Source organism: Diplotaxodon limnothrissa, linkage group LG12 (genome assembly GCF_057381915.1).
Source record: "Diplotaxodon limnothrissa isolate DT_005_m linkage group LG12, D_limnothrissa_male_GT1.1, whole genome shotgun sequence".
Lineage (NCBI taxonomy): Eukaryota > Metazoa > Chordata > Actinopteri > Cichliformes > Cichlidae > Diplotaxodon > Diplotaxodon limnothrissa.
Window position 1 is genome coordinate 29,367,222 of NC_140607.1, and position 24,603 is coordinate 29,391,824.

The 24,603-nt window shown below is 37.8% G+C and overlaps 1 protein-coding gene across 3 annotated transcripts in view; it reads right to left on the minus strand.

Moving 5' to 3' along the window:
* The window catches only part of LOC146621548 (ADP-ribosylation factor-like protein 15), a 109,559-nt gene that overhangs the window by 84,085 nt on the left and 871 nt on the right, over positions 1-24,603 (minus strand). The window contains exon 2 of one of the 3 annotated variants that reach the window (XM_085367455.1): positions 15,978-16,046. The exons of 1 other annotated variant lie outside the window; for it this stretch is intronic. In XM_085367455.1, the coding sequence (XP_085223581.1) occupies positions 15,978-16,046 (69 nt within the window). Of the gene's footprint in view, positions 1-15,977; positions 16,199-24,603 lie in introns of those variants that run through there. One more of the 3 variants, XM_085367454.1, reaches the window with a different exon arrangement.

Genomic DNA, 24,603 nt, shown 5'->3' on the forward strand with positions numbered 1-24,603 from the left:
TTTCACTTCTGCTTTAAATGAGTGAAAACGATTGCACACAATAAATAAATAAATAAGAACAAAAGACAGTGTGTGTAATAGATGAAACTTCTTGAATAGCACACGTCTTTGGTGTGGTTTCGCATGCTGTTACATCTTGCCACAAACACCTCAAAAAAGTGACCCTGTCAGTTTGCCCTCCGCAGCCCAGAGGTTTTCCATGTATCCTCTTAAAACCAATTTTCTCTTCAAGGAAATCAAAGTCAAGTGTTTTCTTTAAAATATTAATCAAAAGAATAAGTTTAATAACCCCAGGTCCCCCTTTAAATACTACTTTAATAACCTGTCCTTTGCTTTCCATATTATTATTAGTATAAATTCAGGTAATAGCAAATGAGCTACTCAGAAGCTCATGCTTATGTGTCTATTTAATGATAAAGTAGGATGTAGTGTATTTCATATTCAGAAATAATAGTATCAGGGGAAATTACCATAACAAACTCAATAGTAGTAAATCTGCAATTGAGCTAATACAAGAGTGACTGCATGGCTCCACCCAGAGGACACAGCAGTAAATTTTTATGAATTGAATCTTGAGTCTCAAATGAATTTAACAGATTTTTTGTGTTTAAATAATATATTAAAAAAACAAAAACAACAACAACGTGTCATTTTTTATTTTTTATTTTTTTTTACAAACCCATCAAAACGTGCAATTTCAAAAGCAATGGCCGACTCTCTCTTGGGTGTCTGTCAAAGACACTATATTAATAAACTTTACTTACTTTCAGATTTCAACAGATATAAGGCAAAGAACATTTAAATTGTATTTCAGGTCAACAGGAACACAATTATCTAAATATATTTTTAATTCTGACTGTATGTTTATTTTATTTGTAGGTTTGTTGGCTTAAAGTAAATAATTTGTTTGTCAAGCAAGATAAGTAGTTTTTCAAATATAAGCATGTCCTGTGATTTCTATTATTAATACATTAATGCATTCCTATTGAATCCTATTCTGGATGACAAAGCAGCAGCAGCTTCCAAAAACAAGGTTGAAATATACGCTGAGATGCTGCTATTCATGGGTCGACTTGTGTCTTCTGTTGGGATATTTCACAATTTTCCCACAAGAAATCATCTTTTGATAGGTGAAAATGATTTGGACAGTAAATGTGTTGTGCAAAACTATATTCCTGAAGATTTCTGTGAAGAGCAGATCCAGTCTTCTTAAAGATATTTGGGAAGTCTCATAAAAACAATACCGATTTCCTCTACTCACATTTAAGGAAAAATGTTCAACCTAAAAAACTAAAATATCATGACGAGAGTCCTCACAGTGGGCTCATATTTATGGCATTTATTAGGCAGTTACACGGACCAAGCAGGGAGTCATGTTACACCAACTTAATAAATGACTGCAAGCACAATTAGACATTATGGCTCCAAAGCAGCATTTGACATGATTTCCATGAAGAAGCTTTGAAAATGACTCTTCAAGCAATGCAACTTGTTAAACATGCCGGTTTTATGCTTCATACACCAGGTTGCGGAAGTCTATCAGGATTGGGTAAAAAGTCTTCAAACTTTTTTTTGTTAGCTCTGGTTCACAGTTAATGAAGTTTCAAGCTAATTTTCAGTCTTATAGTTCAGTGTTTAGTAATCACCTTCAAACTGTATCTCATAGCAGTACAGTGACATCATCAGAATCTCCAGTTCCCCAATTTGTCATATTCATGGACACAAATATTCAACCCTTACTATGATTTATGCCCACATACACAAATGGGTATTTTTGCTTCACTTTTAAAGGGCAACAACATTCACAGCTGGAGGCTGCAGAGGCTGGTGATTTAGGTTAACAACACAAAAGTGACAAAATGCATGAATGGACACAAACAGAGTACTTTTGCAATGAGACCTGAAAAATTAAGTGAGTTAGAATGTCTCTGTCTCCGCTGTCTTTGAGAGTTTCCTACAGAAAACAGCAGAGCATTCCTTTTAATCACTCAAAGGCAGACTTTTATAGACTTGTTTTTAAGTCATTATCTTCTGAGGTTTTCATGTTGTTGCAGTTAGTCTTCATTAACCCTTTACAGCCGATCGGAGCGGGCACGCTCTGTTTTGCGTAACTATTTTTAAATCCCGGTAGCTCTGCAACCAAGTAAGCTAGCGCAATAATTTTTTTTGCATATGAAACTGGAGGAGTTGTACTTACATCTTATGCCATCAGCTTGTCCTAGGTCACAGTTTCCTTCCACATATAGCTTTGCAAAAACTGCATAAAAATCACTTGCAGCAACAAAAACATGATATTCCAGAAACACGCTTCGCCGATCCATCAGCTGTTTGTAACACTTCCTACGTCCATCAGCGCGAACTATCACATGACCGCATGACCTGCCCGAAACCGGAAGTGACGTCATTTTGCGGAAATGTAGTTTTTTACGATCGGGGCCTTATGAGCTTGTGTTTTACTTGTTATGTGTTTTAAAAAGTTATGTTTGACTTTATGACTTTCTGTGTCGTTTCTGGGATGCTTAAGACTCATATTGCACTGCTGGAAATAGTTTATTTTGATGCATATGCTGTTATTTTGCAAATTTGCACTATAATATTTATTTTCGTTTTTCCTGCAGTATATAAAAATTGGTGTATTTCAAAAATAAAACTATGAAGACACTCAAAATAAATTTCCTGTGGTGGGAAACTAGTTTGTGTAACTTTTTTGTATTTACAGTTTTGAGGGATAAGCCTCTTAAATTTCTCTAACTAGAAATATATGTTAAAAAAACAAAAACGATTTTCAATTTTTTTGTAGTTTATTGCACTTTTTTGCAATTTATGTAATTACTATGCACCTAATGCAGACATATTATTAAAGTTTGGGCTATAATGGTTGTATTGATGTATAGCAACTTGAAATGCTCCCAAAAATGGCTCCACAGCATGTAAAAATATAATATAAGCTCTGGCGAACTTGGTTCTATGGTAGGTCTTAAAGGGTTAAGCTGTACTATTCTGTTTCAATACCTCACTATAAAATGCAGTGTTAACTTTGCAAACCACCTCGCTATGTGAAACAGCTTTGGAACATTAGTCTCCGGAAAAGCAACAATGTGGGTTTGACCACTGAACTGTTAACTGCCATCTTCTTACAATAAAACACAACAACAAAAACAACAAAAACAACATAAAAGTGATAACTATCACATGTGCCAACACTGAGTAAAAAGGTCAATAGATTACTCTTTTTGTAACAGCGAAGTAGTTACTACAAAGGTTGTCCTTTTATCATGTGGTAGTGCAAAAACAAAGACCAATAAATTATTTGTATTGTGAGTTCAGAGAGACGTGCAAGTCAAGCTATAACCCAACTTAACTTTAGTAAAGTGTCCTGAGCATATGCAGTGCGTTTTAAAGAATGTCTAAGAGAGAGAGGGTCTGTCCAAAAGCAGATCCCTGGATAGTCTTTGTCAACCACAGCAATGTCTGCTCAATAGCAATAGAGGGCGCCATTACCCTTTCTTCAACTCAAGCAAACAGCATGTCCAGACAAGAGTCCTTTACCTCTTTTTCACATCACTGGTGGAAAGCATAAAGCTTGGTGAAAAAGTGCACTGATCTTGTACAAGTCAGATACCCGTGTGACCAAAGAATGGATCCTGGATCTACAGCATTGTTTCACCAGCACAAAACCATAGGATGATTTGAGATCAGCTGACATATGTTGTGGTCACATGGGTTCCACTAGCATTACATTTGAATGACCTAAAGACCCATCCCAAACACTGTACATGTATTTAGTTCCATTTTTTCCACTTAAAATGGGTAAACAGTTTTGTACTGCAATGTTTGAAGAAATAAAGCATGTTTTTTCCTTTCATTAATTCTTTTGAAATTACATCAAAACAGAAAAACATCTCAATATCTCCAAATTTGGTCTGTTACCAGTTTTGAAAACCGTGCTACAGATTTATTTTGGCCTTAGTCAGCATGAATGTCCTAAGATGTGGCCAAGGAGCAGGCTGTCCCTCCGGATCACTGTGTGAATATTTCAGCTGTCAGTCCAGAGTTTATTTTTAAGATTTTTACCTATAGAGGGAAGCTTTCTGTCTTTACAAATGATCAAATGTGGGTTTTTGCATATGTGTATGCCCACATAGACAAAGAAAAAAGAAAAAGAAAAAAAGACACAGCTACCAAAATCACTTGACACTTCCTCCACATGGAAAAAAAAAATTGGAACAGGAAACCCCTTTTTATGGGATTGTGCCGCTTTCATCACTCATATAAAAGAGGATTACATCTGAGGCCGATAAGGCTTCAGTGGACACAACATTTGTTTGTTACAAGTGTTGTCTAATATCTTCATTTCACAGACTTGATAGCGAACAATACAGAAGCCCCTCAGCAACAACTGTGGGGTTGGCAAAACGATGACCTAATTTCACTTTTGTGGTATAGCAGTAACTGATTTCATTGCTCAAGGAGAGATGTCCTGTTTAAGCTGCTGCTGCAATAAAAGAGTCGTCAGAAATAGTAAATGGAGCGCAATTTTCATTATAAGGAATCCCTCAGAGATTCCACAGACTGTGATGCTGATAATCACGGTGAAACTTCTTCTCGCATTGTGAATGTACCTGAAGTCTCTGTAAAAAAGACTGAGCAAAAGTCTAAGTTAATGTCTTCTAAATAAATCACTTGTATTGAAAATCTACAAAGCATTTGGAAAACAACACAGCTATAAATGGAAGCACCAGAAGTGGGTGGCAGGGATACAACTATGGGACGCTTAATCCAACTGATGGAAAGGAGTGGGCTAGATTTACATCCAGCTTGAGATGGCACATCTTTGTCAATCACGAGCTGAACTATGAATGACACATGCAGACCTGTTGCAAATTAAAGGTAAAAAACTCAATGTATTGACCTAGTAATGCATTGAGTGACTAAAAATGCCATAACACCTTCATCATCATGATCATCAACATCATCAGTCAGTATGATTGACTTGGGGGAAAAGGTGGGGGGGGGGGGGAAGGAAACAAAACAAAATAAATAAAGCAATGCAAAACTTAGACAAATACATCACTACCAACAACACCCTGTAGCTAAACTAAATAGTTCCACTACACTAGACAAAACACAAATTACTCCAGCTGTGGAAGGATTAAGAAAAATATGTCCTGTTGAATTTACAGTCTGCATGTAGAGATTCTTGAATTCACTTGGAGTAACAATGATGCATACTAGATAAAAAAAATGATAGAAGAGAAAGCGCCCTTCTGGCTTGGATTAGGAATTTGCAACCCATTCGTGTATTACAATGTCTTGCGGATAAGCATATTACAATATGTGCTTTAGGGTCTGAGCTGGGGCTAAAGATGGGTCCTTGTCATGTGAGGTGGACAAAGACTATTGTGTAACAGAAAGACGCTTTAAGGCGTCCCTTAACAAAAAGCCCACGGGGAGTGTTTTCAGATTCAAGGGCGATGTAAGGGAGGCTTCTGCAAATATAGGCCAACAGAACAGATTTATGTGGTGAAGAAAAACAGATACATGAGAATAAATAATTTAGTAATTCAAATAAACATACTTTAGCTGCATGTTATCAGACTTTATGACGAGCACTTTTTATCCAATTGTGTGAACTGATATTACATCCACCCATTTTCTTTCACTTGTCCATTTTAGGGTGTTGCCAGTGAGGTGGAGGGCTATAATTTTACTTTTGTGGAACTGCTATTTCTTTTTACTCTTTTTAAATTATGTTTAAAAAACAAACAATATTCAAAACATTCCTGAACCACCCCAGCTTCAAAAGGAATGTGAGCCTGAAAAAAAATTCTTCTAGTTCCTGATGCACATGGTACACAAAGGCCGAATGCGGCATCGCCCTGCTCTGTCAGCCAATACATCTCATACAGGAAGTTTTTCTTTGTTGTTTCTCAAACATGTGCAGCCAAATTCCTGCCCAAAACGTCCTTGACAAAAACAAAACAAACTAATAAGGACTGGCAGACCGTTTTTAGGAAATGGTACTTGATCATTGGGGAGTGACCAGTAGGTACTGTGGTTATTTTAAAGTGTATTCATGGCCCAGTCTGGGGCAATAGCTGCTCCCATCCTGCCTTTTTAAAAGGACGGAAGCAGTATGGAAATTTACACTGCGAACACCCTGTGTTAAGAAAGGTTTATTTATGGTAAAATAAATCTGTCTGGCATATGACACAATACACATTTCAAGAAATTGTTTTGTTTTGTTAATCCTGAAACTTATTGCAATGAATTCTAAAAAGGTCAAAGCAACTTTTAAAAGTTTCTCATTCACTCTGACACAATTCAAATAAATTCAAAAAACAAAACGTGAAAATATATGTTATGAAATTATGTTAACTGCTGCACAAGTTGATTGCATCCAAAAGTAAGATATCTCAAGATAAGAGAGCTTAAAATAAGTCTTCCAGAAAACAGGATGACTTTTTCTCTGGAACTAAGATGTGAATTGGGATTTCCTGCAAGATGGGAATTATTTTTCCCCCTAAAATCTGCTCTTCAAAATAAATTTGGAGAATAAATGTTACATAGAAAAGCGCCAACTCTGCTTAGGTTTATTCATTGTGTGTCAATTCACTTACTTCATTTACATTAATATAGCCTTGTGGAAAAAAAGAAATAATGCTGTTTACCCTTGCCAGATCAACCTGTCAGCACTGAACCAACAAAAAGCCAGAAGACAAAGGATGCAAAAGAAAGTACATCTAAGTACAGAGGTAGGAAAAGGAAGAATTAAAAAAAAAAAAAACAACACACAACAAGATTTTCAATCATTTTTAATGATGATAAATCTAACTCACATCCTCACTTTCAGCCAATTTAGGAATGCCAGCCTAATGTGGATGCCTTTTGACTGTGTCAAGCAAACCAGAGCACCCAAGCAAATATAAGGAAAATAGAAACGCCATACAGAATAGGGCTGCCACGATTAGTCAACTAGTCACGATTACATCGACTATCAAAATCGTCGACGACTGATTTAATAGTCGACGTTGTAGTTTGAAGCTTTGTAAGATCACAAAAGACGCAGGAATAAGTAGTAGGATTTAAGAGTGTAATAACGGACTGAAACAGAAGATGGCAGCACTGCATGTACAAGGATGCCAGCTGCCGTTAAACCCCGAAGAAGAAGAAGCTGTGTTCCAGAATTCATAGCGCAGCCCAGCTCAGTTTACAACAATGGCGGCAGCTAGTTAGTTTTAATATTACTCTTATTATTCTTTCTGGGTCACAAAATAAACGTTTAACATATTTTCAGGCGAGAATGTAGCTATGGAAACCTCAAATATCTGCTCAGTTTATCAAGACACCACATATTTTCAGAGACGTCTGTTACCCACTAGCTCGATAGCTAGCCCGGGGCAAGGCTCACTGGAGCCCGTGAGAACACCGGACTCCCTGCAAATCGTTTTCAAACCCACTGCAATCTTTCACTACTCAGGTTAAATATATATAAGTCACTTAGAGAACTTCAAAATGCTATTGTTTGGCTTTTTTTTTTTTTTTTTGTATTTTATTTGTTCCTGAGTAAATCGGTTTGGCTGAGATTAAAGTTATAGTTTTTACACAGCTGAATAAACATCAAGAAGACAACTGATTATCAGAAGTATGAGATGCTCGAGAATATACTCCGGTGTCCCGTTATATTTTAGATAGCAAGGAGTTTATTAAACTTCACCGAAACAATCTACAAATTTCATTAAAATTTAACAAACTATCATCTTGTCTTTATTTTTAGTTAGCACATACCTTACACACTTAAAGCTGTAAGCTAATGATAGTTATATAAGAGCAGACGCATGCTGGTGCAATAAGCTGTACGTTTTACGTCCAATGGATGCACGATCCGATTAGTCTACTAATCGCAAAAATAATCGGTGACTAGTCGACTATCAAAATAATCGTTTGTGGCAGCCCTAATACAGAAAAGATCCCAGGAGGGTTTAAACCTAAAACCTTCTTTCTATGATGTGCATGTGCTGTTTACTGAGCCAATGTGCTGCTGTGCATAAAAACACAAAGCAGATAACTTAAATGATATTACCATAAGAAAAGTACTTTTGGTTTATGGGGAAAAAATACTCAAAAAAATATTTCATCTTTACCGGGACAAAAACGATGCATGTGTTACCAGTGTGGTGACAGCTGCACAAATCAGTAAAGTTTAAGAGAAACCCCTCTTTAAATAGTGATGTTTTTCTGATATTTATCTGCCTTTATAAGGTTATTTACTTTGATTCTGAACAACTGAACGTATCTACTGCGTCTTACAAAGACATCTCTTACACAGCACCTTAAACAGTTTTCACTACTATCCAATAAAAAGACTTATTTTCTGACTTTGGTTCAGTGAGTCCTGCATTAATGTGAAAGAATTAGTATGCTGCTTCAGGTTTCTTATATGGGCCACCTTGGGAGTAAAGCTGCCATTATCTTGTGCACACTCTCTAGCCTTTCTTTCCAAATTAAGCTCAAAGCAGTCTTGAGCATCTTGATCTAAATAGTGTGACCTGAGTCTGAAAATTAGAAGCAGCATGTATGAGAAACACTTTTCCACTCCATTAAAAACATAATGAGTTAGCCACGAAGTGACTAATGCGATCACTTAGACCCTTAATGGTTAAGGGTCCAAAGAGCAGTAGCTATGGTACCCACAGCACGTGGCCACATACTAATATCCCAGGGCACCTGCTGCTACAGAGAACCTAACCAACATCTACCTGCACCGCTGTAATAAAAACAGAATAGATACATGGTTTGTATTGGAAAAGTTTGACTGAATAAGCAGATGGACATAGAGTGACTCAGCACAGAGGTTTCAGTGAAAATGTGTCCAATTCAAAAGAAACAGGTAACTCGAGATAAGGAAGGCGTGAGCTGATAGCTGGGTGATATCGGTCTAAACCTGTTCTCAAATAGATGAATCCGGTATCAGTGACAACATGCTGATTCTGTGAAATTCTCTGTTATTCTCTTTTAACTGCTCACACATCAGCAGTTGTGCACAAGATGCCAGTGGGAGACCTAGCAAAGCATGGAGGAAGAGAACAGCAAAGGGTCAGCAGTTTGGAGGTATTTCATGCCTGCCATGCCAACGACCTCTTTGACAAGACTGAAAAGATCAGATGATGACTGTGGGCTTCTCTCCCTCTCTTTTTACCTCTCGTGTTTAGTGAGAGACAGCAGAAGCTATGAGGACATTGGGTAGATGTAATACTTGTTGAGGAGCATTTATGATTACAATAACATAATGCACTGTCAACTCTATTAGTAGCATTTCACATCAGCCATCTCTTATCAGCTTATCAGCTGTGGATGCAAAAAAAAAAAAAAAAAAAAAAAAAAAAAAAAAGGAGAAAACAGAACAACTGTTTCCCTAATCAAAATAATTCTACATGCTTTATTATTCCTTTATCAACACACAGACACACACACACAGTCCAAGGAGTCAGTTTTTCCTGTCCCACCACACAGCCCCCATAGACCAAGGCAGATGGGGCTATATTAACAAATTTTGCCAAACAATATGCTCCAAGTATCCATGATGGCACGAACCAACTTACTGTCTGTAGAATTGCTAAGCCTACTACATAAATGTGTTTTTTTCCTTTTTTGTGTGAGATGTGTTAGTACTCCTGATTTTCCATCAAGATCAATAAGAAAAAAAAACAACTGTTGGTTAATGAAATACAATGAGTACATTTCTTATTAAAGTGCAGCTGCTCTAATTTGTTATCTTCCCACATTTTGTGATTTGGAGTCAGCTTCTTCGCTTTTTTGTTGGCCTAACTAAAACATTTTGGTTCAACATAATCGCCCTGCTGACAGCAACAGCAGGTTCAAGTTCAGGTACAAAGCAGGACAGCGGTGTTGACAGAGGAAGGGGATCATCGGACTAACTTTCCCAAGGAGATACAACCCAACACATAAACCCTGCGACCCAGAACAATAGTTTAACCTCAGTTCAACCTTTCTCACAGCTCGATTTTTCTTGGACGAGTTCATGTGCCGCTCACAGACAGTATAAGACGAGGGCGTAGCTATTGAGACATCAATCACTGGTTTCTTAAGTTGCACTTTGAAGCCTTGAGATCAGCGTTTTCATTATCTCCCTCTTGGTTTCTAAAAAGTAGATATGACAAGAAAGGGCAGGTCTGACTGCTCACAGCTTATCAATCACTAATCATTAGCCAATGACCATACCACTGATAATCATCCTTTTTAAAGCACAATATGACAGATTTACAAAATAGACTCAGAATGACCCAAAAGACAGAAACGGACACAATTTCCCCAAAGACTTTGACAGGACTTAGCTTTTGCCACCTAGTGGATTTGTCACAGAATGCAGGTTTGAAGCGCTTCCGAAATGGCTTTGTTTTTCTGACCTGAAAGCTACGTCTGTTGAATTCTGGCTTTGGAGCTGCTATGCTCAGTTCTCCAGAGCAGAACAAGGACTGAAGCATGGTGGCTGTGGGGGTCGTGTGCAGGGTGGTTCATGATCTTGGTTAGATCCAAGAAATCTTTTCTTGTCACACTACAATACCTGTATTTATTTTCCTAGTGGTTTATTCATCCACCCATCCAGATAGTCTTTTATTTATTAAGAACTTTATTCAACTAATTTACACTATTTCAGAATTTTTGTTTTTTTATGTAACTCCTCTTTGTTATTGGCCTTTTTTTTTTAACCTAACTGAGCGATTTCTTCATTTCATATTGCATCATTTTTACTGAGCTACTATATTTAGGCTATTTTGTTATGGGTTATATTTAATGTTTTGATTGCTGCGACCCAGTAAATGCTCAAATTTTGAGATAAGTACAGCTTATCTAACAATCAGCTGCAAAGTGATTTGTGACGAGATAAACGCTTTATATGAGAACAGCTTTATTGAGGAGGCAGCTGATTACATTCCTCCAATTACTTCGCAAATAAAATATATTGCAAGTGGCATTATTTATTGAAATATTTAATTTACATGTAGCTGAATCTGTGTGGGAAAAAAACAAAACAAAACAGCAGTTTACTTCATTTTGCTACAGATTTCCCTTTGTTAGTCCCAACCCACTCAGTCAATAATATAATAAAAACTTTTCATAATCTGTGTTACAGGAATAACTAAGAGTACAACGGACAATTTGCACCACTTAATATAACTAGAGATCTAAGAGCCCAGCAGCATTGTTATTGTTGTTTGGATGTTGATGGTGCCTCAAGAATTAAGCAAACTGACAGAAGAAAACATTAAAAGCCAGTCAAACAGCAATAAAAAAGTATTATCAGCAACAGTTGCTACATTTTAATTTACAAGGTCTATTAGTTTAATTCCAATACACCTAATACCCATCTACTTATTCCCACTCTTGATTCAAAAATGGCTGAAACGATGAGTCAACGATGAGGCACGACGTTGTAATCAAACAAACGCTTACTGTTAAACACTTATTTCAGAATCAGCCTTTCTGTTTATGTTCATTGAAAAGGCTTTACCAGCTGGTGAGAGAGTAACAGAGGAGCAGACAAAATGCAATGTGAGTCATCAGCTGCTGTTAAAATACAACTATTTCAAAACATGTACCAAATACTGCAGTGCTTCTAAAAATACGTCTATTTGTCTATTTATGTTAACCAATATCTCTCTTACAAGTCACATGGCAGTAGAAACTCAAAAACAAATTTGACAGTTATCACTATTTGAATAATATGGATGGATTCGTTTAAAACTATGATGCACTTAAGACTGCCTGAAGCCAGTTGCTAGGAGCTCAGGTAGAAAAAGAGACAATAATCTGTCTTTTTGCTTGTATCCACCTTTTCCAGCTTAATATTATGCCAACATACACATTAGAGCGCACTCTATATTCAGTGATCAACCAACTGTAAAGCACTGCAAGGAAAGATTAAAAGCATACTAAAACTAGTAGTAGTATGTTCAATCTAACACATAAACACACAGACCGCATCCCTCCTGTTCTCCAGCAAACAAATACCAGCATGTTTGCATCTTCTTACCGTGTAAAGCCCAATCCTGCACAAGGCAAGGGACAGCTGCATGTGCTCCGACATTGCGTTCAATAACAAGTGTAACCCGCGGCAACAAACAACCCAAGCCTCTGGAGTAAGTGAATGGGTGGAGGAGGATCAGGGATAGCTGAGCGGTGCCAGGTCAACACCATGAGTCCCGTTCTTCACCGTGTCACGTTCAGCAGCCCAAAGCCACAGTTCAATTCTTTTTTTTAACACTTGAGATTGAGTTTTGAAAGACTGCAGATGAGCAAGACTGACGGTTGTCCAGTGTTTACTCCCTACATTCATTCATAGAAAGAAAAGAAAAAAACTATTACCACAAGGATCAGCAGACTGACACAAGCTTAAGATTAGTTTGTGAGGATCTCTCTCTCCACAGAGATTAAGGACTCTCTGACAACTAGGGATCCAGAATAAGACTGCAAATTGGATTAGTCACCATTACACACCCACACACTATGGCCATACTGTACGCACAGCTTTACGGAGAAGAGAATATATTGCTTTCCATGCATGGAGGAGGATAAAAGGATCGACCACTTGAGTCTGCAGCGGTCGTGGGGATTTCAATCATTGTTGAGGAACGTTTTGTTGGAAGTCTGTTAACTGTGAGTCATCTTCAAATTGCTTGCTTTGGTCAGCTCGGCAGTCTAGTTCTAGCTGCTGCCACTATCAACTGACACAAATTTGTAGTTAAAATATAAAATGCTCAATATTAATTCAATACGCTACATGATGAATAATTTCACCAGGAGGAGGCAGGAACACTTATTGAATTGAGTGAAAGTATCTGATATAGGAGTGAAGAAAAGTCATGTCTGGGGAACTTATTGCCAAGTATAAAATTGCAAGTGTTACACTTAAAAGTGACAATCAAAACTGTAATTCCAATTATTCCATATAATGTTTTTTCTGCAGTTATGAATAGAAATTTTTGCCATGCTCTTTAGTGCGTCTTGGGCACAAACACTGATTTATATAATCTGAGAATTTCTGGGTCATTCCATTTAAAGTCAACAAAATCTGAAAACTGTTTCCACCTGACCTTCTCAAAAATCATCTGATTCTTAGCACAATCATTTTAGCATACCTATCAAATCATGCAAAGTTCATATTGTGAAACAGCAGAGTGAGCAACAGTGTTTTTTTCACCATTTCACAACGATAAACTGGTGCAGTTTTTCAAGAAAAACGATGATATATCCTTTCATTTTGACGTGTAAAAGGGATTATAGATAAATAATTCTGCTGAGGAAAAGATTCTGGCATTAGACTGTGGTATTTGGAGTAAAACTGCTTAGATTGGATTTCTTTCAAAAGAAAGAAATGTTTTTCAGCCCTGAAAATGTAACACGGCTACGAGGTTAGGAGGGTTCACAAATTCTGGAAAAAAATAAAAGATGCTGTCAAATTTAAGAATGACCCACATCTGTACTTCAAGGTCCTGCCATTCAAACAAACTAAAAATAAATAAATCTTACTTTCAAGGCAAAATTTTGCATGGCTTCATAACATGAAGTTATTGTACAAAAATAATCAATTTTAGAGGGTCAAGTAGTGGCTGGCTGATTTTGTCATGGAATTTTTTTTAAGCCTACAAACAATCCCAAAGTCAACAAAACAACTTTTCATCTAGTTGTTCTCAAATTACAATGTCCTTTTTCTTCATTAATTTAAAAACCAAAGCAACGGTGCAACTTTAGATCAGAAATCGGATTTTTTGTAAAGTGTTTCAAAAAGTGCTAAATAAATAAATCAAAATCCTATTGAATACAGTATATTCAAATCATATTCATGTCACAATTTTTATAGCAGACACCACCTTCTGTATTGGGATTAGTTATATGACAGTCTATGATGGCCCATTGTAAAGCACTTTATCCAATGATTGTAGGTCAGTAAGATGAACTGTACAATCGAAATCTTGGTAATAAAGCTGTATTTAATGGTTTGATAGACCAAGCCATTTTTTTATTTTTCAAGTAAAATGAGTATAAATCAAACAACAAACTCATTTGCATTTCCTTAATCCAGGAGCGTATTTTCCCCAGTAAAGAAATGTTTCGTCGTACCCAACGCTATGATATCATTTATGGACTGAGACAGAGTAAAGGAAGTGGAACTCAAGACAACATATCAGTGGAAGTCAAGATAAAAAAGGAAGTCAAAGTGCCAGTATTGGATTATGATCCATTATCTTAACAGCAACACTGATCTTGATCCATTCCAAGATACTGATCAGTGGTCCTCTCCATAACACAATGAGCTAAACAGCAGATGGGAAGGACAAAAAACATGCAGGTTTACAATCAGTGAACACCGTAATCAAACTTAAACCCTCCAAGTGAAACCTGACTCAAACTTGTTGGCTCAAGTAAATGATTAGCCTAATATCGACCAAACAATAAAAGAAGCATATACCCTACTGAAACATTTTGAGTTTTCTTATCTGGATACAATAGGTCATTTTTTGTTTGCCTCTGGAGAAGAAAAGAAAAAAACTTGGCACAGATCTTTGCCAGCGCCAGTGAGGTGTGTAACACGGTCAGACAGGGGACAAAACATCAGCCTTGTGTCCCATATGCCAACAAGATATATTCATTCTGCCAACAACTTCCCATCAGCTCTCTTTCCTCTGTGCTTCTGCTGTGAGATGTCAATCTGCCAGCACCTGCTGTGTGCCCTTGGAAAGGAGCTCTTCTGAGCCAAAACACATGCAAGCTTCAATATATTTTCATAAAGGTGTGATCCTAATGCTGACTGCGTCAACAAAAGCATGGCTATTTTAAATGTTTTATTCAAAAATGTTGCCTGTTGTACCCTGGTGAAATCTCCAAAACACCCAAGGCATCATTTGAGCTTTTAATTCCTGTAAGCTAGTGGGATCATGTACCAAAATGCTTTCAGTGTAACGATAGCAATCATCAGAAGACATCTCATGTGATCCATGGTATCACAATACAATGAACAGGAAGTATAGCTTTCCCTTAAGCCTGCATTTGTGAGTTTCGTGTTCTTCACTGCAGGTTAGTTAACCTCAGTGACTTGGAGGAGTCATTATAACTCTGGAAAAGTTTACAAAAACATCTAAATGGGCTGATACTTATACAGCACTTTATATAACATGCCTCATTCACACCCATTCATACAAGCACTTTTTCTCTGGAGAAGTGCTTTCTATCTAACATTTAAACACATTTATATACCAACTGATGCATTGGAAAGCAACTTAGGGTTGGTATCTTGGCCTGAACTGAAGCAGCCAGGGATCAAACCACCAACCTTCCAATTAACAGATGACCTGCTCTCCCTTCTACCTACCCAACATGTGACAGGAAATATATATATATCGTATCGATATTTTATTCCAGACCAAAAATTAACATATTATACATTAACTTTCCTAAAAGTAATGCAGCATTTTACTTCATTACTCCCCAGAGAAAGTAATCAGTTACACAGTTAAACATTACTGTCTTGTTTATGACCATCTCAGAATATAAACCTTATGCTTCAGTCAGACACACCGACAGAAGTCCCTATCCTTTGAAGGACGTACAATCGATTTTTATTTTAGCGTTTGTTTGAAAAGCCAACGACACAAAGCAAAACTGACACACACAGTTAGAAACGGAGGCTACAATGCTACAAGCCTGTGGAAGTTTAGATTCTGACTGCAAGGCTAGGGATGGCATCCACTCAGTTATCATTACTCGCGTTCTTCACTAGCTTTGCGTTAGCATGCTGTTTGTGCACATGCTTGCAAAGAGCCAGTTGTGTTAGCAGTATAATGTGGTTGTTTCTGTCATATCCATTACTCCCTAGACCTTTAATACAAGAAAAATAAAAGTTAATGTCCATGTCACATGCACACACACACCATTTCCCTACTGACTGGCTCACTCACCAGGTTGCAGTTGTGGCTATGCATGTCAAATAGTAACTTGTCAGGGAAAGATAATGGCAGTGGGTCGGACTGCGAACAAAACATGGATACAGGTGTTTAGTCCTTCAGTAAATCCTTTAGTGTATTAACAGTAAAATGCAAACGTTTGCTCAAAATTTCTAAGCATAAGATGAAGTGATCTCCAAAAGGTAAAAAGCAAGAAGAAAAAAATTCTCACAGAATTTTTGAATGAAAAATGAATGGAAAAAGTACCCTGTGGGTAACTCTTAATAAACTGTGAGACATTAAGAAATGAATTTACACAAGGAAAGGCAAATGCATGAACATTTCAAAGCTTTATAAATACAATATTATACATGACTTTATATTATATATAATGTCGTGTATACCCATTAAGTAGAAGGCATCTCACTGCAAAATTAAACATTAAAGGGTGGAAATTAACATTTACACAAGACTGATGCATACAGGAAGTAATTCCTGTGCACTGATGAAATTAAAACAGAATTTAGTGGCTGAAATAAGAACACTTCTTCAACTTTTAAGAGTGAGCTTACAATCGATTATAGTTTAAGCTTGTGTTGCAGCTAGTAGTACAGACAATGTTTTACTGGTAGTTGGAAGAATGTATTCGGTTAAATACCAGCTAACTATGGAAGCAAACATCACAACAGTATGTTTTATAAAGCGGGATAATGATCTTAAACGCATCACAAGTGGCTTAAAGTTTTGTCATGGCCCCCACAGTCCCCTGACCTAAATATTATCAGAAGTATATAGACAGGCCTCTAAAGAGGAGTGCATCTAAGATAGCGGGAAGGTTTCACATAACTTGAAGTCTTTTCCATGAAGATTGTTTTTAATGGATTTTTGCCCAAACAGAGAGCTTCTTAGCTGATTTACAAAAACTCTTTTCAAGCTGTATGACACTTGCCAGTTCAAGTGTAGGGCGACCAAACCTTAACATTTTTTATTTTGAGATCGTAAAAGACAAAGGTTATTCCATGAAGTCATCTTTTATAGGTTATGTATTCATAGAAACTTTCCCATGCCACTGTGCCCATCTCACAAGTAGTTTAGTTTTACAAACTGCAAATACTACTACTAAGGCCTTAAGTTTTACTTTGTGTTACCTTCTAATTATGGTAAGAACCAAATACAGTCCCAATCAAAAGTGTAAGACCACTTGGGAAAAAAAGAAAAGAAAAAAAAGAAAGAAACAAACAAACAAATTTTAAAACAAGGTTCCAAGTAGAGCTTCAACATGCAACAAGAAGAAACAGGAGTGAGACAAAACATTTTTTGAGCATGTGGTTTATTGAAAACAACGCTTAAACTGAAACAGGCTGTTTTACAGCCGATCAAAAGTTTAAGACCACACCTCCAAAAAACCCGTAAACCCCCCCAAAACAGAAATCGAAGTTCCAAACATGAACTCAGTAATGAGTAGCTCCACTGTTATTGTTGATCACTTCAAAAATTTGTTGCGGCATGCTTGATGCAAACATTTCCATGAGGTGAGTGGAAACATTTCTCCATGTGGTGAAAACTGCCGCACAAAAGGCATCTACTGTCTGGAACTGTTGTCCATTTTTGTAAACTTCCCTTCCCTCCCAAAGGTTCTCAATTGGATTTAGATCAGGGGAATATGCAGGATGGTCCTAAAGAGTGATGTTATTCTCCTGGAAGAAGTCCCTTGTCCTGTGGGCATTATGTACTGTAGCCTTGTCCTGGTGAAAGACTCAGTCGTTACCACACAGACGAGGGCCCTCAGTCATTAGGGATGCTCTCTGCAATATCTGGACATAGCCAGCAGCCGTTCGGTTTGATGTCCCTGCACCTCCTGAAGCTCCATTGTTTCACTGAAGGAAAAAGCACCCCACCGTTATGGCGCCTCTTCCAATGTGGCGCGTAGAAAACATCTCAGGTGGGATCTGCTTGTCGTGCATTGGAAACCATCAGGACCATCAAGATAAAAATGTTTTCATCAGAGAATAAAACTTTCTTCCACCTTTCAATGTCGCATGTTTGGTGCTCTCTTGTAAAGGCCAAACGGTCAGTTCTGTGGTGTTCGAGGAGACGAGGCCTTTGAAGACGTTTTTGTTTTTGAAGCCCTTCAGTCTCAGATGCCGTCTGATGGTTATGGGGCTGCAATTGGCACCAGTACCGGCCTTAATTTGGGTCGAGGAACGTCCAATGTCTTGACGGATAGCCAATTGCATCCTCTGGCTCTGTGCTGGTAAAATTTTTTGGGTGTCTTCCACTTGACTTTTTTTTGTTCCATAACCTTCAGGATCATTTAAAAAAATAAAAATTAAAAAATTAAAATTAAAAATGACTGTCTTACTGCATCCCACCTCAGCAGCGACGGCGCACAGGCGCTTATGCAGTTTAATAGCCCAACTATGTTCAAAAAGGGAACTTTCTTTGCCTTTGCCATCAGAAAGTCATGACAGTGTGACTACCTGACAGAAAATGACAATGAATCCACATTTTTGCACAAATTTGGCCTTTTAAAGGCATGTGGTCTTAAACGTTTGAAGGCTATAAAACAGCCTGTTTCGGTTCAAGCATTGCTTTCGATAAACTGCATGCTTAAAAAAATATATATATATTTTTCTCACTCCCATTTCTTCTTGTTTCACATTGAAGCTCTACTTGGCACGTTGTTACTTTGGATCAGGACTGTATGACTCAAGCATCAAGGCTTTCCATTTGATAAGGATGGTAAGCAACAACTGTTTAACGACAACCATCACAATTAATTTACAGATTTTTTTTTTTTTTTTTTTTTTAAATCCAATTGTGTCAAAATCATATCAGCTCAACAACATAACATTAACAACATTACATATATGAAAGGATAAAATATTGGATGAATGTCTGGCAGTCACTGTCACAGAGTCTTTGCATAACTTAAATTTTTTTTTTTAAGTGCTGGTTGTTTGACATTAAACAACGTCGATATTTATTACAACATTACAGATCTGTCTTTGTAAAGTACACAGCAAGGTTTTCACCAGAAGGTCAGTCCATGAGGGTTTATTCATTCGTGTACAGGAAGTAAATACGTCATCACAAAAGGCAAATATTGTGTAAGACTGAGGGAAAATGTGTAAGCTGTAAATCTCACCACACCCATAAATGAGACGAATGAGCACTCAGACCGCTGTCACAAGGACAAAAACAGAAAAATAATTCTTACCTCACACCACATATTTTGATTTTTCTCCATTATTCCCTAGTTCGTTATATTAAGAGTTTTCTTCATTAAACCCTTTTTTGAGCTACTTTGCCTTATTATACATTTAATTTTTTTGAGCCAATATACTTTATTTGAGCTTTGTTGTTAAAAGTTGTATTTAATGTGCTGGCTGATGTAACACAACAATTTCCCAACTTTTGGGATAAAATATTTCTTATATGAATAATACATAAAGCCTTACAGTCTAATAAGCAAATTTCTATTTAAAAAGGTCATGTCTGCTAGAATACCATTATAAATAACCCTATATGTTCTTGTGTGAGCTATAGAAATGAACCAACTAACAGTACTGCCATGTTTGTGTTTTCACAGACAGCTGTGGTCAAAACTTTCCACACACTCATCGTGGGAATGAATGTCACGGTAATGTTAGGATTTTTATTATGCACTTTAATTTTTTTTTATTTTTTTTTTGGGGGGGGTTTCCTAGATTTAAATGAACTCTATCGAATGTGCCAAGAAAAGTGATTAAATATACATCTAGAATTATGCCACAATTATGCCACAAGCTTGTTAATGGCTCCAAAAGCCTCTGGTTAAGGTACAACTTGCTAAGGGACATTTAACCAAATATTAGTGGGGATACGTATTTATTTGAGAGTGCATGTTTACTTTTTAAACATGTGTGGATTAGTTTCTCCAGGCCTGCTTTGGGACACCCTGAAGGCTTACACCCGTGGACTGATTATATCATATTCAGCAGGCCTGAAGCGGAAAAATCAGATGGAACAACGGAAATTGGAACTGGAATTGCACGAACTGCAAGCTAAACATAATGAATCACCTTCAGAGCAATTAAGGAATGAAATTCAGGTGGTTAAAACAGCTTTGGAGGCACTATTGACAAGAAAGGCTGAGAAATCTCTTTTCTTCATGAGGCAGAGGTTATATGAGTTTGCTAATAAACCTAACCGCTATCTGGCCAATCTTCTTCATAATAAGGGTGCTGGTTGTAATATCCCATGTGTTAGAGACTCATCTGGTTTACCTAAATATGACAATTTAATTATTAATGATACTTTTAAAACTTTTTATAAGCAGTTATATACCTCCCAGTTTAAACCAACATTGGAACAAGGTATGCATCACTTCTTCTTAGGACTAAATTTACCTAAAGTTACTGAAATCCAAAGGGATGACTTATGTAAACCTATAACGCAAAGTGAAATTTTGAAAGTTATTCAGATGCTTCCAAATAACAAAGCCCCGGGTCCAGACGGGTTCACGGGGGAATTCTTTAAGAAATTTAGTAAGATTCTGACTTCCCCACTGTATAAGATGCTTCTGTCCTCTTTTGAGGCAGGCACTCTCCCCCCCTCCTTAATGGAGGCTAATATTTCGCTAATTCTGAAGAAGGGGAAACCTCCAGAAGAATGCGCCTCCTATAGGCCTATATCTGTTTTAAATCTTGATTTGAAGATACTTGCTAAGGTCCTGGCTGTACGTCTTGAGCCAATACTACCTTCGATCGTTGAGAATGATCAAACTGGTTTTATACGAGGGCGGTATTCCACACATAGCGTGAGGCGCCTACTTAACATTATTCAGCACTCATCTTTGTTTAACCCTGAGGCTCTAGTCATCTCACTTGACGCTGAAAAGGCCTTTGACCGTCTGGAATGGCCGTTTCTTCTTTTCACACTTCAAGAATTTGGTTTAGGTGACAACTTCGTTAAATGGATCCAGATCCTTTATACTTCCCCTCTTTCGGCAGTGATTACCAATGGTTATAGGTCAGACAATTTCAGTATTGAACGTGGCAGTCGACAGGGCTGTCCGCTGAGCCCTTTGTTATTCGCCCTGGCTATGGAACCCCTTGCCACAGCCATTAGGAAGGATGCTGCTATTGAAGGACTCTGTTTGAACAATTCTCAACATAAGATTTCACTTTATGCAGATGACGTCTTAATTTTTCTAAATTCTCCTGCTCACTCAATTCCTAGATTAGTTGCGTTAATTTCCCAATACGGCTCCTTCTCAGGCTACAAGATCAATTTTTCTAAAAGTGAGGCTATGCCCCTCTCTGTTCTAAATGAGGTTGATCCAAACATTTCTCAGCCTTTTCGTTGGTCTCCCTCCGGTTTCACTTATTTAGGGGTAAAGATTTCACCGAATCTAAAAGAAATATATAGTCTGAACTACACCCCTTTAATTCAGACCATCAATCGCGATTTGGGTAGGTGGTGCAGCCTCCCTCTGTCTCTCTTAGGTCGTATTCATCTGGTCAAGATGAATATCCTCCCTCGCCTCTTGTATTTATTCCAGATGTTACCGCTTGCTCTGTCCAAAAAGGTTTTGTCAAAATTAAATGGTTCAATTATTTCTTTTATATGGCGTAAGAAAAGACCTAGGCTGAGATACAGTTTTCTGTGTTTGCCTGTTCAGAAAGGCGGTCTTGCCGCTCCCTCCTTCCCACAATACCTCTTGGCTGCACAGTTTAAATTTCTTACAGAATGGTTTATGGACGATCCGGATTCCATTTACCTCAGCGCTGAGTCCGCTTCTTTAAAGGGCATTCCGTTGCGGAACCTGCTATATATTTCCTCAGGTAAAGCCACAGTTCTAACACAAGATAATATGGTGCTAAAGAATATGCTCGTTATTTGGCGCAAAGTCAGGCGCCTGGAAGGATATTATAATTGTTTCTCCCTTCTTACTCCTATTCATGAAAACCCTGACTTCTTACCTGGTCTTCAGGCTGGTTTTGCGGACTGGTCTCAAAAAGGGATTAATACAGTGGGTGATCTTGTTCATGAGAACTCTCTTCTTACTTTTAATCAACTGAAAAACAAGTTTGGTCTGACCAATAAGGATTTTTTGAAGTACTTTCAGGTAAAGCACTATATTACTTCTAAATTGAAGGATTTGAATGGAGGGTTTGGTCTTTCTCCTATAGAATCACTCATGGTAAAAACTACCCAACTAAAATGTATCACTAAAAAGATTTATAACATTCTCTCTGATCTTAGAATGGATAACTCTAACAAAATCAAGGGCCAATGGGAATCAGACGTAGGCGCTATAGATGCTGAAGCTTGGGATGAGTTGTGTTGTCGTCCTTTTAAAGCCTTGGCATCTAATTCTATTTGGGAAAGGCAGTTTAAACTTATAAATAGGCTTTATATTACACCCGAGAAGAGACACATAATGTATCCAGCTTTGCCTAATCTCTGTAACAAATGTCAGTCTGCTGTTGGTTCCTTTTTTCATTGTCTGTGGAGCTGCCCTGTTATTCTACAGTTTTGGAGATCACTTATAGACAAGCTATGTACTATATTTAATTGCCGACTGCATCTGGGTCCAAGGACTTGCCTGTTAGGACTGAACGATGAGCTACCTGCCGGCTTTCGCAGCAAAGATCTCCTTCACATACTGCTGCACTACGCTCGAAAGTGCATTATGGTACTGTGGATTTCTGATAAGGCCCCATCTGTCAACCAGTGGCTACAGTCTGTGATATGTATCATGCCAATGGAAGCCTTCTCTACAGCACTTAAGGACAAACCTTTCCTTTTCTATCGCATATGGGACCCTTTTTTGGCCCACCTGAACACTCCTTCTGCTCAGAGGTTGAAATCGGGCTTACGGGATTTAGCCTGGCAACAAAGGGACGATTGTTAACCTTTTTCATTGTTTATTAATATTGCTGTTGGCTTTCTCTTTCTGCCTCCCACGTCCTGCTATACATGTAGATGCATCTTTGTCCTGTGTATGTATATGCTGGTGACTGCTGTTTTCCTGCTCTGCAATTAAAAGTTCAAAAAAAAAAACCAAAAAAAAAAACATGTGTGGATTAGAGAAAATCCAAAATAAACTCCAACTTGTCCATGAAATTCTCAATTTTAAAGTAATTAAAGACATATGCTGTACAATCAAACCAAAGACATTGCCAAACACTACAAATGTACCATGGTAAGACTGCGTCATGGCAACAACTAGCACCAAATTCCTACATGGATGCAGCAGGTCAGTATGGCCTTTTTTTAAAAACACAATGCTGACCTCGCAGAAGTACAGCCTCTTCAACATGCTCCAGCTCCCAACTGAATACACCACATCTCAACTACTGTCAAAGCTCAAACCACAGTTATTTCCCAGCAATGTGCAGTAACTGTCAGCTTCCATTCCTATTTGTGCTACCGCTCTGCACGAAACCTGATGCAAAACCTTACCAAAAAGCCTGAACAGGAAGCAAGACTAGAATAACTTATTAAAAGTTTAGCAACACATTCAAATTAATATAGGAAAGCGAAAGAGACGCAGTTCTGGCCTAGGCTTGAGCCAGGTTTCCAGTGTTGCACAGCAGGAAAGGAGGCCCTGCGCCTATTGAGTGCCTGACCTCAGAGGACAGCCAAGCACTCAGCTCCAACAGCCCACAGTTACAGCTGTGCTTTCTGCACAAAACTATTTGTCACACCAAATCTTAAATCCTTCAAGCACGTAAGCTGGAAAGTGTTTACATTCCTGTCAATATGTACATAGGGGTAATTTTACTTTGTGCTTTATGATGAGGAGAATATATGGCAGCCTGTTTTTTGTGCAGTTGTTACAAAATGATTTGAAATCGTTGTAAATGCTGTCATGTCTGTGAAGCACCTGCTGGGTTTTTGTTGGCTCAAAATGGTCATTTTGAGGGGATTACTACACATACAAGGATGACTGGTCCTCATATAGCTGAGGCAAGGAGTCTGTGTTACCTGACTTCAGAGGAGTCTGCACATTTGATTTAAAAAAAAAAAGTGTATTTTAAGCTTTAGTACATTAAACAGCACTTAAAAATGCTTATTTGCAGAAAAAACCTTACATCAGAAAAACAAAGGAGGCTAAGGAAAGTCAGATTACATTAATTTCATGACACACAGTTGCTATTTTTGACAACTGTACCTTCACCCTTTGATACCAAGAACTTTCCATTACCATCTAACAGAGTTTACAGTATAACCCAAGTAAACTAAAAGTGTGTCACAGAAGCCACAAGCAAGGTAGACATTAACAGTACAGCTGTTGTGGTGGCAGCTGCTGGATAAGACTTTGTCATCTTTGCTCAAGAAATGTCCCAGCGAAGCCAAAGTTCGAAGTTCCTCTTCGGTCACATCTTGGGAGGCCCACTATAAACAAGCTGATAACACTGGGTGGGCAAGTTCCTTTGCATTTCACACTGTCATGTCCCCCATGTGAGATGACAGCACATTGTTTGTGTACACTTTTTCCTCCGGCTTCATAAATTCCCAGGGAAAGCCTTCAGTTACAGCTTCCTCTCCATTGTTGCACTGTTTCACCAGCACCCATCCCATTCCTACAATGTGGGCAAAGACCCAAAAAACATAATCTCACGGTTTAAAGCTGGTGCACTAGTCCGGA